The sequence below is a fragment of the Parus major genome, chromosome 8, assembly GCF_001522545.3.
Source record: "Parus major isolate Abel chromosome 8, Parus_major1.1, whole genome shotgun sequence".
Taxonomy (NCBI): Eukaryota; Metazoa; Chordata; class Aves; order Passeriformes; family Paridae; genus Parus; species Parus major.
In genome coordinates, this window is record NC_031777.1 from 4,462,387 (window position 1) to 4,478,683 (window position 16,297).

The window sequence follows — 16,297 nt, forward strand, 5'->3', positions numbered from 1 at the left end:
AACAAGTATTTCCAGCAAATCTTTTAATTTATGAGACTTTTTAAACTACTTTGTCCATTGGAAAATCCCTATATTGTCACTCTGCCCTTTTTAGAATTATTCTTCACTTAACCAGTGGGACTGCATTTTCAAAATGGGATGATGAGGCTTTGCCATGTCATTCCCATTAACTTAATGGAATCTGCATCTTTCAGTCCCCACAGACTAATCTGGAAAGGGTAGCCCCATGGATAATTGGGATCCAGTCACCAGATGGATTGAAGAAATCCGGTGAAAAGGCCTAATGTTCGAAGGAGAGCATAAATTGTTCCGAATGAAAGATAATTAGTACCTGTGATTACCCATCTAGGCATTACACAATGAACTGACATTTTAGAAATGCAGCTCTATCCCATCGTGGGTGATAATATTAAAGATAATTCTGGTTATTGAGTGTCCTTCCTGCAGGACAGGCTTGTCGAAATCCTTTATTCACCTGAGGAATGGTTCTCTTTAATACATTCCATAGCTGAATCCTAGCCATTTGTAAAGGAAATGAGAGCCCTCCTAGTCTCTCTTGGCTGATAGCTGGGATCTGCAAGAGCCCAAATGGCTCACAGAGGCTTCTCCTTTTGAAAGAGACCATCCTAGAAACAAGAGGGATTTCTGTCTTGCTGTAGTTATTTCAATAAATAAAGAGCTAATTTCTATCATTATTTTGGGAACTAGTACCTCTGCAGCATTACCATTAGAATTTGAAGAACAATTGAAGTGTGTTGACCGGAAATTTGTAACAAAAAATCCCTGAATTTCTTTTAATTACTTTGAGTATTTTTGCATGCAAATATACATGTTTTATAAATGACTTATTTCTTGAGTATAGAACACATGGCACATTTGAATAAGGAGACTAAATGGTGAAGAACAAAGAAAATGTTTCTTAAAATAGAAAGCATAAGAATTAAAGCTTTGGCTGCAACATGTATCCTACTTCAGGGATTATCCAGTGCTAAAAATTATTTTTCAGTATGGCTACCTATCTGCTAATTCTTAATTAATGTAAATAGCAGTAGCTCCAAAGCCATGTGATGAAATTCATTGTCAGGGTGAAATTAGATCTGAGAGCTCTAGGAAAACAGCCTAACATGACCACAACTGATCTTTACATTCAAAGCAGCAGTGTCACACTGATCACCAAAGAGCCACGGAGCTGACAACTTTCAGGAGGTCTGGACCTAAGTAAAACTAAAACTTAATGTTATTTCCTTTGAAGACATTTGAAAATTCTAGCTGAGACATTCAATATTCTCCCCAAAGCCTCAGGATTTGCTGCAGGGAAGCTGAGGCAAAGTACCATTTTCTCACCTCAGAAAGGCTCTAAATTGCAGTAGCTGCCACAGCCTTGCCCAAATTTTCACTCAGAAGGAGACAGTGTTGAATTCTGGGCTCTGTCACCGCTTAATGAAGTCCAATGGAGTTTTCGTATTAACTTGGGATTTGACTTAGGTCCCTAGTCTCAACTTCTAGGTATGATTTGAGGCACACCTGCTGCCTTACATTATCATTGGATGGGTGCTGAATACTTTGAAAAATTGGTTCAATTACAATAATTACAGGGAATTAGTAATTTCTTGGAAAGCTTTCATGAGGTAGCTAATAAACCCATACTTTCCTGGATGTGTTAGTTCTCATTTTTGGGCTGGATTGAATGGGGATTCCCACAGATGCTTGTCCACATCTGATTAACATGTAATTAGATTTTTTTATTATTTTAATAATGTATTAGTACTTTCCCTTTAATTACAAGTTGTTTTATTGTGAAAGCTTGTCACTTATGCAGCTTGTTAAAAGCAGAAGACCAAACGGAGTGTGCACAGTGCTTTTATATAATGAATCCCCAATCATCTGTATTCATGGACAGAAAGGAAAACTTGGCAAATGAATGATGCTGTGGTAAGATTTGTGTGCCTCTGTGACCATTTGGTTTCCATAAAGATCCCTTTTTGAGCATAAAGGGAACTCTTGCACATGGTTGTTTGTGAAACATCCCCTAGTCTTTATTCACAAACACAGAAATACACCCCTCAAGGGCATTAGGAAATGAGAACTAAGGGAAAAAAGTTCCATATTTCTTGCTGCCACAAGATAATGTGGAAAGTGACATTTCTCACTGCTTTTATTTCTTATGGAAATTTTATCTCCTTGTGACACAAGCCCAAAGTCCATAACGAGCAGCTTCAAGCTGCATGATTGAAGGACCCTGTATGACCCAGCAGACTGAACACTCAGTATTACTTCCCCTCCTTTTGTTTTGCATTTATACTTTTCTCTTTTTTGCCTGCTCACAATGTCATGCAATGGTAGTCCAGTTTGCTGGAACTACACCTTAATGGCTTGCAAAAAACAGGTGTGAGCTTTGGAGCTGGAGGCTGTAGGGAAGCCTGGGCTACCACTGTGGGATGAGTGAGAGGGGACAAAACCAAATCCCCCCGGAGTTAAAGACTTTCCCTTTAATGCTGTTCCTACAGAAAAGGCCATTCAACAAAGCAGTAGAGTTGGTGATGAGGATAGTTAGAACACCACAATGAGATGATAGGCTCTTGTTCCAGGCATTTGGGTGAAGTGAGACTGATTTGGGAAGACAGCTTTGCAAGGAAGTCCTCCTTGCACCTGGAAACAAGTCAACTGCTCTGAATAAACCAATTTGCAGGACAATGCCGAAGGTTCCTATGAAAGGAAAACCTCGTTAAGAAACTAAGTGGTCATCTGGAATGTTCCAGGTAGATTTATTTTTACTGCTATTGTCAGTCATCTCTGCTCAAGGTGTTCATTACCAGACCATCAATCCATTCAGCTCTCTGGGTCAAGAAATAGCCCTTGATGTTGTTGAAGGCTTTGTGAATCAGAAGGTAGTTTTGTATTTAAAACAGGCAGTCTTAACAGGTGTGGGCAGATCAGCTCGACCCCAACCCCTCTGATTACAGCCCTGCAAGTGTGATGTTACACCTTTACTTTTCCACAAGTGCCAGCTTTTCTGCTCCTCATTAGTATTTCCCTGGAGCTGTGCATTTATTCTGCCTGCAAAGATGGGGAAAATTGTCAGGTGGTGTAAAACAGTGAATCTCAATGAATTCTGAAGGATTTATTAGCACTTACACTAACTGCTGATACGACCTTTGCTTTCCATAACACTCCCTCAAAGTAAGATACAAACTATTGGCAAATAAGAGAAGGAGAGGACAGTCTCAAATGACTGATGTGAGAAAAGAACTTGAAAATTTTGCATCAGACTTGCAAGCACCAGTCACACCTCCCGTCCAGATATGTAAATTCCACAGCAACAAAGATTATGGAAGCTAAGGGGAGGGGAAAAAGCACAAAGTACATTAACTTTCTTTCCACTTCCGTCTACTTAATGAAGAAAAAATTTAAATCCTTAAACAGATGGCCTGTATAGAATTAACGTGCACTGTTATTCACTTGGACCATGGAAATGGTACCACATCTGGCCTGACATTAATTTATATCGTTTTTCAGCCTGTGCATTTCTACCAGCATCTGCTTAACTTTGGGAAAATGACCTGATAAAACCCTAATGGTACCTTTGGTGATCCAGACAGGAATAGATTTTCCACTAGCTGGTAGTAGCTGGTGTATTTATTTAGGTGTAGTTATTTAGGTAGTAGCTGAGGTATTTTATTTAATCAAAAACCTTTGAGGAGTTCCTAGGCCAAAGGCCTTTAGTTCTGTGTAAGATACTTTTATGTGTATGAAGAGAGAGGTTCAAGTAGGCATCTGTGGGTTATGCTCAGCTATAGCTACCTTGGAGTGTTCTCCTTTTATTCCTGTTTCCTCTCTGACACAAAGTGGTGGGAACTGCTTGGATCACTGCCTTTTCCTACCACTTCCCAGTCTACAGATAAAAATATGAAACATCAAGGCCTGTAATTCCTTTATTATTCCAAAGATGTGGGTACAGGCAAACAATCTCTCAACAACTGAGGCACAAGATAGCACTACGTGTTTAAATCATGAATATTCATTCGTATGTATAACAAAATATATTTACTCCTTCTATAGATGGTTATATTTAGCTGCAATTGTTACAGCATTATTCCAATTCCGCCATGTTGATGGAGATTTGCATTTTTAATTCAAATAACTCCTGATTATGTTCTTAAGATGAACACAAAATTAATTTCTAGTTTCTGAATGCACTTACCAACTGTTACTTAGGAGTCATGCATCTAAATGGCCACAGATGTGTTGTATATCTGGGTAAATTTCTATACACCTATTTAACTTCTTTTTTATTTTTTTTTTTTAACTGTGTTGGGAGCTAGTTGAATTTATAAACATATATCATGGGCAATATGTTCTTGTAAACCCAGCAAGAATTAAAAATTGAAGTTATAAGCTTGCATGCTCTAGGGCTGGTGGGGACAGTAGTGGACACTGGTCAGTGAAGAGCATGAACATCAGTCCCCTGCCCCTGCAGTGACTCTCTGTCAGTGACAGCCCCACATGGCAATAAAACATCCCTGTGGTGACTGAGAGCTTCGTGAACCACCCATTGGGCTATGTAGCATTGTTTTGTAAGCATAACTAAGTAATTCCATGCTACTACTTCCTTTAAACCTGAGAAAGTGAATTTTACTGTCTCTTGAATTTTGGGAAGGAGAGCAAATGCTGCTTTCAGAGCTTGTAAAAAGCACAGCTGGGAGGATTTGATGCTGAATTATCATGTGTTATAAGTGTTCACTGTCACTGCTCCTTTTCAGTTCTTAAAATTTTTAACCTTGACCAGTTTTTACCTGATGCTTGGGTATCTTAGCCTGTTTTATGGTGGCAGACAGTAACCAGTGAAAAACAAGATTCATCCATGTTTTCAAAAGAGTCTCTTTTGGCATGGGTTTAATTTTCTCCAAATGAACTTAAAACTCAAATTGTCTCCCCCAAACCAGAGTTGGCAGTGTTATTTCCCAAACCCTGAAGTTCTGGGTGCAGAAGAGAGCCCTTTCACAGTTCTGCAGGGACAGGGGTGCCTAAGCTCTGATGTATGGGGGAATTCACTTTTTCTAGCAAGGGATCCATCATCTCTGACGGATGAAAAACTCTGTGAGAAGTCTTTTGTGCAGCAAGTATCTTTGAGCTGCCCCTGATGGCACCTGCTGGTAGCACAGTGCCTGAGAGTGCCAGAGATGAGCCAGGACTCCTTGTGTGAGGTGCCATGTAAACATCTGAAGTTATTTCAGACTGGTTACAAAGAATGAGAACCCAAACATATCTGCTAGGGGGTAGGGACAGGGCTGGGGGTGCCAGGGGATCCACACCCACCATGGAAAGTGTAGGGTCAAGGAGGACAAGACAAACAGGATGATGTGATAACTCTAATGTGGTCCAAATGATCTTTTCCTGAGATGTTCTAATCAAAGTAAAACACCACAACACACCACCCTGTCCTTTTTCAAGGTTTGTTTATTTCTTTGTTTTTGAAATGGGAGTTTTTATTGCAGTTCTGCTGTCTTCTCCTGGAGAGCAGGGAATACTAAAGAGAGATAATACTGGAGAGCAGTTTTAATACTAAAACTTAGCAGAATTCTGTTGAAATATAAGGAACCCCACCATCTCTGCTAATGATTAATACAGATCAAGCAAAGTGTTTACATGAGAAGAAGGTGTGGTGGGTGCTCTGTGGCCTGGAGAAGGTTTCCTCAGAGAGAGGCTGGGAGAGCTGGGATTCTTCAGCCTGGAAAAGAGAAAGCTCCAGGGAGACCTTATTGTGGCAATCCAGGACTTTAAAGGGCTTATAAAAAAGAAAAAGAATGACTTTTTACATGGGCAGATAGTGATAGGATAAGGGAGAAGGGTTTTGAATTAAAGGAGAGGAAACATGGATTAGATGTTAGGAATATCTCAACATCACCCTCAGCTCCCTGTGAAGGTGGACAGGCCCTGGCACAGGGTGTCCAGAGAAGCTGTGGCTGTCCCTGGATCCCTGGAAGTGTCCAAGGCCAGGTTGGATGGGACTTGGAGCACCCTGGGAGAGTGGGAGGTGTCCCTGCCCATGGCATGGATAGAACTGGATGATCTTTGAAAGTCCCTTCCTACCCAAACCAGTCTATAAATCTATGATTCTGTGATAATGAAACACAAAGAACCTCAAAAAAAAAAAAAAAAGTTTTTGTAATCTTTTCCAGAGATTTTCTGCAGCTTTAAGTCCTTGTTTTCTTTGCCCTTACAATTCATTATCTTTTCAGTGGAAAGATGGTTGACCTTGCAAAAGCCACTTCAATCTAAATAAATTAGCTCAGACTCTAGAAAAGGTGAAAACATGGAGAGAAAGCTCCTAGTAAAATTTTGCACCTAATCTGTGCAGCCTGAGCTGGTTGCTGACACCCTCTGAGTTCAGATGTTGTCTTCTTTGATACCACAGAACCATGGAACAGTCTGGGCTGGAGGATATCCTTGGACTGGGTTGCTCCAAGCTCTCTCCCACCTGGCCTTGGACACTTCCAGGGATCCAGGGGCAGCCACAGCTTCTCTGGGCACCCTGTTCCAGGGCCTCACCACCCTCACAGGGAACAATTTCTTCCTAATATCTGTTCTAAACCACGTCTTTGTAGCTCCACAGACCGCTGCACAAAACCCACGGCCCCGGGCTCAAATCTCAAGTCTGGCTCAAATTTGGAGCCCACTCCATTGCTTTTCATCCCAGAAATGTCTTTTATCCTGGCTGGAGTCCCATGGCAGGTTGTGGCAAGTCAGGTTTTATTGCATGGGCATAGTTGAATGCCAGCAAAGCTGGAACCTAGAGCAGGTTCTGATGGCAGATTTCTCTCAGGGGACAGGCTGTTAGAGTTTGCTGTGCTTTCCCAGCTCCCTCCTTACGGCAGTTGTGAACCTTCATCCACATATTACAGCAGAAAGATTAAATAATTGGGTGGGGAAATCCTGGTACTTAAGGAGGCTGTTTTAATTCCTAGTTCTTTGGAGCTTCAGGCAATTAATCCCTGCATTGACAACTTCATGCACAGAAATAATGACCCATTAGGAAACTGTAGGAGGAGAAGCATAAATGCAGTGGTGGAAACTGAGGTAAGCTGCAGCTGGAACAGCCACCTGTCCCTTCCAGGGAAAAAGAAATATTCTGGACAAACCCTGCAGGTCTATTTAGATAAAAAGCTCCTGTATAATGCCAGTTTTGCCTGTGTAAGATCTGAAAGGCTTGACTGTCCTCTGAATTTCCGAGAGATTGGGAAACACATAATGTACATTGGGGAACAAGGAGTGTGCTCATGTTAACCAAAGACAATTTTTGTGAGTCAAAATTTGCCAGCAAATGTGATCTCCTGCACAGAGGCACACGTTCCTCACTTAGCATTGCTCACTACCAAGATTAGCTCCCTCTAAAGATGATGTCATGTTTTCATCCTAGATTTTTATCCTACAGCTATTATTTTTTGGCACATAAACCCATCTGAAGTTGGCATCCCATGCTCTGCACGGGCACAGTGCCACTGCAGCAGATGGGTGAGCAGTGAAAGTAGCACAAGTGGCAAGTCAGACCTTAGCAGGGTAACTTCCTTTCCAGGAACTAGGAAAAGGCACTCAGTGGAGTTGTTCAGCACCTAAAATCCAGGTATAATGACATTATTAATCAATTGTTGAGCTAAATGCTGAAAAATGCATGTTACCAAACACATGCTCAGAGGGTGAGGAAATTTCCTTCTGTCCAATTTATTTTGGACATAAATTACACAGAAGAAAATAATGGGTCCAGAAATTACTTTTCCAATTTGTTTTGTCATGTAAAGGGGTTTGCCTAAACACTTTATTAAATGAATGAATTCTTGCTTAGCCTGAAACACAGGAAAATATATCCATGAAATAGACAATAAACATGGAAAATTTGACAGTGCCAGTAGGTCTGTTCTGGAAATGTTCCTAAGAACCCATGCAGTTAAGCAAGTCAGATTTTTGGTTTTCAATAATCTTACAGAAATTAAAATTTCTGAATTCAAGAGTATTTATCCACATCTTTATAAAGAGACAGGAAGTGAGAAATCCACAACACAAGTTGCCAGAGCTTGGTGGAAAACCACCAAGTTTCTGAAAACCCTACATTTTTCTGTTGCAGAAATTTGGTTCAAGGCAACTGTTCTTTCAGATTTCAGGCACTGCTGAATTGATTAGAAAGCACATAGTTACTCATAACAAGGTGCAACAAGGTGCCTTTCTTGTAAAGTCAGCTATGATAGGCTTTATGAGAGAAGGAAACAAGCAAACATCTCAAGTATTACACTGGTTTCATTTTCTTTTATGCTAACATAGAGCACTACAGAATGAATGTATTAAGTGACCTTGGAAATAAACACATTTTGTATGTGCTTAAATCTGGATGTCTACAAAATCTCTCTGTGTTGTTGCACATTGCTGATGCTTGCTGGGGCTTCTGTTTCCCTGCCCAGGAGAGGAGTCACTCACAATTTTTGTGGACAAAAGGAAGCTGAGCAAGAGGTCGGACGGGAGCGACCCCAGCGCCAACAGCTCTGTGGTGACGCTGGAGACCCTGCACCAGCTGGCAGCCTCCTACTTCATCGACAGGGACAGCACCCTGCGCCGGCTGCACCACATCCAGATCGCCTCCACCGCCATCAAGGTAGGGACAGCTCCAGGACACACCTCCAGGGCAGCTCCCAGCTGCACTGCTCCTCAGGGAAAGTGTGGTTTGATTCGTAAGCGTTAGCAAAACAATCAGTTTTATTATCTTTCTTACCCAAATCAAAGCATTAAATTTGTAAGGAAGATGCTGGCGTGGAAGAAGGTCTAAAGGTGTACTAGAGATATTGGTGATGAATGATACATAATTTTATTGATACAGAAGTGTTTATAGAAGTGTTTGGTCATTGGGAGAACCTTATGAACATGTGTGATCAGTAACTCCATTTACAGACAGATTTATATTTCTCATGCCTTTTCTTAATTTTTAGTTTATTTTTTTAATATAGTTATTGTACTCCTGTTACTGAATTCTATATTTTTTATAAGACCTTTGGAACAATTTGGAGCTCTTGGCTCTACATGTTTCATGGAGATGTATTATTTTCTCTTAGGAAATAGTTTTAGCACAGTTTGTCAGTCAAACTGTGCTGATTGCTGCAGGTCACTCCTAGCACCAGAGGATGTTTGACCAAGATCAGTGCCCCAGGTAGGACAGAAAGCAACAGCTGTCCTCCTGAGGAGATCTTTAGACTTGTTACTCATTTGAAATATCCTCTCCCAGTTCATTTCCAGCCTTGAAGGGCAAACACAATTGTAACTTGCAGTTGAATGTGCAGTAATTATGAAGCTCTTGATGTAAGATGTGATTTAGGATCCTTTCATTGGATCTCTCTACTGGTAACCAGGATCTTCACTAAAGACACATGAAACCAGATGTAATTCCTAACTCAAGTAAATACAAATTTACTTCTTTGAAAGTGCCATTACTGGGGGAAGGATACAACCAGAAGTTGTGGCTCCATGGCAAATGTTGAGTTTGCCTGCTGGTCTGTGGAGGACATTCCCAAAGTCCCATCCATCTCAGAATGGTGCCATGGCAGCTCAGCCCAGCTCAGCTCTGGCCATCTGCTGGTGCCAGAGTTGAGCTGAGAGTGCAGCAGAGCAAACCCAGGGTTTGGTTAAGGCTGCCCATCTCATCACCTGGTCTTGGACGAAGGACTGGATTGGGAGGTTGTGGTGAGCTGGGATCGGAGTTTCTCCCAGGCAGCTAGTGATAGACAAGAAGAAATGGCCTCAGGTTGCTCCAGGGTAGGTTCAGGATGGATTTTAGGAACACTTCCTTCCTTAAAGAGTGGTGAGGGATTGGAAGGGGCTGTCCAGGGCAGTGGTAGAGTCCCCATCCTCGGAGGTGTTCAAGAAGTGAGTGGATGAGATGTGGGTTATTTGACAGAGTGGTTTGAAGGTTGATGCTCTTGGAGGTCTTTTCAACCTTAATGGTTGAATTCTATGATTCTTGCTGCAGACCATGGTATCACTCACCCCTCAGATGTGACTTGCCTTCATCACCTGACTGTTTATTATGTAGATGTACAGCAACCTTTAAAACCAGGCTCCCTCCACATGCAAAAATTCCTGTTATGTGAAGATAATGGGTGGTTGCAATCAATGGTATCTCAAGTGACAGAACATAGAACTGTAGAGACAAAACTCTGCCTGAACTAAATCTGCCCTTTCTAGCCACAAAAATATTTTTAAGAAAATTTGTGTTACAATGCAAAATTCAACCCTGCCCACCTACAGTTTACAGGGTGAACCTTCTGCATGTCCAAAGATTTCTGCAAGCACTACAAATGAAACATTTCTCTCCAACCTCCTGCTGAGATGGATGCAAACCAAGTGTTAGTCCACCAGCAAATCTGATTTGGTAAATTGACGGCAGGAGCCTCCAGGAAATGGTTCTCACATCAGATGCACCAGTGCTGATAAATGAAACCCTGGCTTCTTTCACCACTTTCATTGAGAGGCTGGGAACATTTGCATGACAAATTTCTACTGTCAGAACATTAATTGAACAAAAAACCTGTTTCTGTTAAAACGCAAGAGCACAGAAATAGCCAAGGAAGGCATTTTTTTTTTTGTTCTATATGCACAGGTTTCTGAAAGACTGCTGTTCTAAATTGGAAAACCATCAAGTAAAGTTTTAGATCCAGGGTGTAAGTGGCACATTTTAAGACTATTCATTAAAACATATATAGTGACATATGAGTTAGAGTACTTTCCATACAGCTGCTGAACCAGATCTGTGTCCCAGCTTGAGGGTTGGCTTGGGAGAAGTGACACCGTAAAGGACCTGGGGACCAGGGTGACCATCACAGCTTCCCCTCCTGTGCTGCTGCAGGGAGGATTACCTCAGTGCTTGTTACACCACAGAGTCCTGAGCAGTTTTTTAAGTCCCAGTGTCACCAAAACTGTGGGAAAAAAACCTAAACCTCTCCAACATCATTTTTAGTGTTGGAGAATTAAGACATTACTTTATTCTGGCCAGGATGTGCAACAGAAATAATTTCATGCACATGTTGCTTGGGTTGTGCAGAGTAAATAATTCCATCACACCTGGTTCTAGACTTTTCACATACTTATACAGACAAAACCCAGAGAAATTCATTGGCTCAATGTTCATTAGTCCCAAATTACACAATTCTCAAGATTTGGTTTCCTATGGGTATTGATCCTCTTGCCTTCGATGCTAATTAGATCCTCATGTGCTACTTACAGACTGTAGATGCTAACTTCATTAGGCATTGCCCAGAGAACAGAGTCTTTTGAAAAGAAACTTTAATTCCTTTCCCCTGGGCAGAGACAAACAGCCCCCTGGACCAAAGTTGGGTAAAAATTTTAAAAGTTGCATCATTTCCAACACCAGCACCTCCCATGTCTGGTGTGCTCACCACAGCTCTTGCTCAAAGCCTTCCTCTGCACAGGGGATTTGCCAAAAGAGACCAAGAAAAGGTCTCGCAGCTTGGCATAATTAATTCCCCTTTGACCAGCATTAAAGAAATCCAACATAAAGGTATTGCAAGAGGTTGAGAAATCTCTAAAATTCTAAAGTAATATTAGAAGTTTTCCCAGCATGATTGTTGACTGATTACTGACTAGTTAGCAACAACAACAAAAAATAATGTTCAGGACCTAGTCAGTGTTTGATACTGTCATTTTTTATTAATTTTGGATGGCTTTTTCATTCTCAGTATTCTAAACTCTACTGTACTAACAAGAGTTGTTTATATTTTAGGGAGAGCTGAGAGTATCAAAAATGTTTCATATAACTCATGCTCTTACTAGGAGGAACATAACTACCCTGTTGGGAATGCATATCTGAATAAACCAACCAAACAAAAATATGATATGGAACAGAAAAGACTTAAAACACAAATCAAAAGGCCTGACATTTGCAGTTAAATCAGAGCACCCTGGTGCACAAATGAAATCTGCCACTCAAGTTCCTGGAGTTTGGGCTTCGAAATGAGCAGGAATAATTTGCTTTGCTATTTGGCTTATTGTTTGTCACATTTCCTGTGACTATGGGCAATCTGGAGCTGCATCAGGAATTAGGAAAAAATAGCACAACTGCTTGCACACCAACATTTTTTTCCCACTGCAGTGCTCAGAGACAGCTGTCTTGATGGCTGGGACACCTCTAAAATAATATTTGAGAAGAGAGATTACAAATGCACTTTTGTCCAAAACCATACTACCCCCCACAAAGAAAGGCAATATGTTTTCCTTTTCTTCCCCCAAATTGGTATAAGCGTCCCTTTTCAGGTTAGACTGCATCACTCTCACACCTCTTCTTTTCTCTATTTCTATGAAAAAAAATTGCAGATTTTCTCCTAAAAAAAGGGGTAATTTTTATCCACACATGATGCATCTCCTAAACAAATGACTACATTAATTCTGTGTCCTTTCCTGTAATTTTTTTCTCCTACTTCTCTCTTGTCCTATTTTTTCCTACTACCCAAGACATAACTATCCTTAAGAGTAGCATTGAGGCTGCTGCTGCTGAAGAAGGCTTTGCATTAATCACACAGACTTATTCCACATTAAAAGAGGTAACATCATTCCGTGGCAACATTTTCTGACTGGAAATCAAAATGTCCATGGGAAGAGCCCATAGCTTGTATCAATATTTCATATATTTCAAAGTCCCTGACACATGCATTCTTTAAATATGATTTTAGCACATGCATTTTAGTGCAAGTGCTGAGGCTCATGTGCTAAATCAACAGTTTGGAGCCTCCAGGGCCTTGCTGGAACCTCACCAGGTGCCTGAGGGCTGTGTCTCATTTGCATAACATTTACATGAACATACAGCCTGTTGTGTTTGAAATATGACACGTCCAACATCTCTTCCTTGGCACGCTCATTTTAGAGGCGTTTTCCCTGGAAAACCTCTCTTCAGCTGCACGGATGGCTGTTGGTTCTCCTCATTAATAACCTATTAGGATGATGGGGTGTGCTCTGCTCTTGTCTAATAAAACCCTGCCCCGCTGTGGGAGCAGAATACAGATAAAGGCAGCAGAATACAGATAAAGGCAGCATTTTTTTCCCCATCTCCTGTCACTGCCAGTGGCAAAATGACCCTGCTGAGCTCACCCAGGTGGTGGGGCCACGCTCCCAGCAGCTCATTAGAGAGTTTTGTGGTTGTGAGTGGGTGGAGAGGGCTGTGCACAGGACATCCAGATTTCACCCTGCTTCCTGAGCCCCAGTTCTAGGAGACAGCAGCGTGCTCCTCCCAGATGACCACAATTCCAGTTTGCTACAAGCTGTAATTCCAGCACTGTCCCTAACAAACTTCTGCAATGAGTCCAAACAATTGTGCAGAGCACATAAAAACCAGCGTGGTTGCGCGGTAAATTAAATATTACTGAGTAGTCTCGCTGCATTCTGCAAAATGATAAACACAGTTATGTTATGGCATTGCCATTAATGAAGTGAGGCTGTTCCATAGCTGTCTCTTGGAGGATATTGTCCTCCATCCCAGAATACACCTCCTCTAGTGGGAGCTGGGCCAGGTGGGTACAGCAGAGGTGTTATTGCAGAGTCCAAAGAGTTCTGGGACAGCCACAGTGCAACAAAGGAACAGGAGGCAACAGAAGAACAGATGCATAAATTGAATTTTCCACCAGCTATTTACAGCTATTTACAGCCCATTTATTCCATCTGAGTGAGAAAGAATAAACATCCCTGAGAACGTGCCCTGTAATTCCAATTAAATTTTATTGTGCAATTTGCTTTTTACTTTCCCCAAATCACTTTTTTTCTTCGCTATGAGAGATTTAAACATTTTGTTTTATCTGAGAAGTTTAGATTACAAAGAGCAGGGCTCTATTGTGGTGGTAACTATATCTGATTATCTATAATTAACCCGTGAGTGACTCATGGTGGGCTGTTAAAGAGGAAAACTTAAGTGTAATGAAATTCATTTCTCACTCAAAACTCAGACTGAAATACAGACCTTATTTTTTTCTAGTTTGTTTTGTCTGAAAAAGCTTGCTTGATTATTTTTTTTTTCCTTTATACCTCCTATTTGCATGTGTTTTTCCGTGAATTCAAGTAATTGCCATAATCAAAAGAGTAGAAATGCTGAAATACTATAAAGCCTTGAGCTTTTGTCAGATTTCTGGCAAATTCTAAATCTCAACAGTTTGCACAGTTTTGTAAAAACGGCAAATTTTTTGGAAGCTTTTGAAATCCAGATCTCAAACCCTTCTTGCCCTCACTTTATCCATTCAGTTTTTGGGCAGAATTTAAGACTACAGCTGTGAAACCTTGTAAAGGACCAAAGACTGGGAAAAAAAAAAAATTGCCCAGCAACAACTTTAAAGTATAAAATCACAGTTAGAAACATTGCTTTGGCAAGTCCTGTGATAGCAGCTTTTTCTTGATTTCATTGAAGAAATGACATATAAATGTAAATTTATTTGTAACAATAAACAAAATTAAGAACCAGGAATTATTGATTCTTATAAAAAATATGGGGTTTCACCATTTTGTAGGTTTGGTGACATGGCTTAGGAATGTCAAGGAAAAGCCACAAGACAGATTTCCAAGGGCAGGTACTGCTCAGGACCATTATGAAATGCCAAGTTCTCCACTACCTTGGGAGATCAGACTGCCTTCATACACAACCAAAGCTTGATTTTTTTCCAAGGGGGAGTTAAAAGTTAGGAATTATGTAGAAATTATGACCTCAAATGTTTTTCTTCCCCAAAATTTCTGTGCGAATTGAATACTTTTGCAGGTGTCTTTAGAAATCTCACTCAATATTAAGAGCTTGCTGTAAGTATGGCTAGGTATGAATTTTAAATTTAAATTTGTGTTATTATTTTATCTTGCCAGAAGGACTGGGACCTGCAATTAGACTTTGGGCATCGCCCAAAGGTAGCTAAGAAGTCTCTGCACCATCTTCTACTGCACAGGATGGGATTTCAGTTTGTGTCAGTTTAAAAATGAAAAATACCTGAGGTTTTGTACTTTTTCTTTTTTTTTATGTGGGAGCTGTTGGAGATCTTTGGATTAAATTCACCATAGTGATAGTGGCTGCTATGTATGGATTGTTCACTAATATTAAGAATACACCAGGTGAAAGGCTAGGGATCTATTTCTATATCTTATTGAGGAATTTAAGGTGATGATATTAAAAAAGCCCTTTAATTCATTGGGACAGTTGAGTTTTAATTAAACTGAATCTCCAGGGCTGCTTTCTCTGAAAGGTAACATAGAGGTCAGTTCTTGAGCAGGTGCAAAACAGCACAATTGCTGTGAGAATCTGGCCCTCAGTATTTCAGAGAGTGGGAGAAAAGGTGGGGGGGATAAAACATATCTAAAGGGGACTTTCAAGAAGGCTGGAGAGGAACTTTTGACAAGGGGAAGCAGTGATAGGAGAAGGGAAAATGGCTTTAAGCTGAAGGAGGACAGGGTTAGCTGGGATATTGGGAAGAAATTGTTCTCTGTGAGGGTGAGGAGGCCCTGGCACAGGGTGCCCAGAGAAGCTGTGGCTGCCCCTGGATCCCTGGAAGTGTCCAAGGCCAGGCTGGACGATGCTTGGAGCAACCTGGGCTAGTGGAAGGTGTCCCTGCCCATGGCAGGGGTGGGATGGATGGGTTTCCCACCCAAACCAGTCTGGGATGCTGTGGTTCCAAACCCAGACCAGGAAGTTAAGGCAGTAGCATCTCACTGATCACCCTCAATTCTCACTCAGCAGCATCACTGCCACGGTCCATCACAGCATCTGCAGCATCACACACTCATTAAAGACAGGTCTCAGCAGCCTCCAGAAGCAGCTCCCCTCTCCTTGTCTTTGCAGCAGTGTGTGCAGAGCAGTAATGAGGGCAAGGAGTTACAGCATCGCCAGCTCGTTGGCAGCACAGCGTGAGATGCTTTCAGAACAATAAAATAGCACATAATAGAGATGCTTGGATAAGCATTTTGGATATCTATTCTCCACTTAATAAAAAACCCCCAAAACACCACAAAACAACAACAGAATAGTATAGGATGCACTACATGATAGAGAAAAACAAATTGAAGGGCTCTTCTATTAGTTATGAGTTTAGTCAAGAGAGAAGAGTAAAAAACAAACAGGGAGATAAAGACTGCCAAACACCAAGCAAGCTATAAATATACATATGTAAACGAGAAACCTTAACAGCACTCACACAACACTTGCCATCACAGTTGTCAAAAACCTATAAACAATTCACACTACAGTTCCTTAAATGTTCCATACCATTTTTTTTTCCCTCCTGAAAAA

The 16,297-nt window shown here is 41.1% G+C and overlaps 1 protein-coding gene across 3 annotated transcripts in view; it reads left to right on the forward strand.

The window, feature by feature from the left end:
* The window catches only part of BRINP3 (BMP/retinoic acid inducible neural specific 3), a 195,802-nt gene that overhangs the window by 107,888 nt on the left and 71,617 nt on the right, over positions 1–16,297 (forward strand). For all 3 annotated transcript variants that reach the window (XM_015636227.2, XM_015636229.3, XM_015636228.3), the window contains one exon: positions 8,451–8,641. In XM_015636227.2, the coding sequence (XP_015491713.1) occupies positions 8,451–8,641 (191 nt within the window). The remainder of the gene's footprint in view (positions 1–8,450; positions 8,642–16,297) is intronic.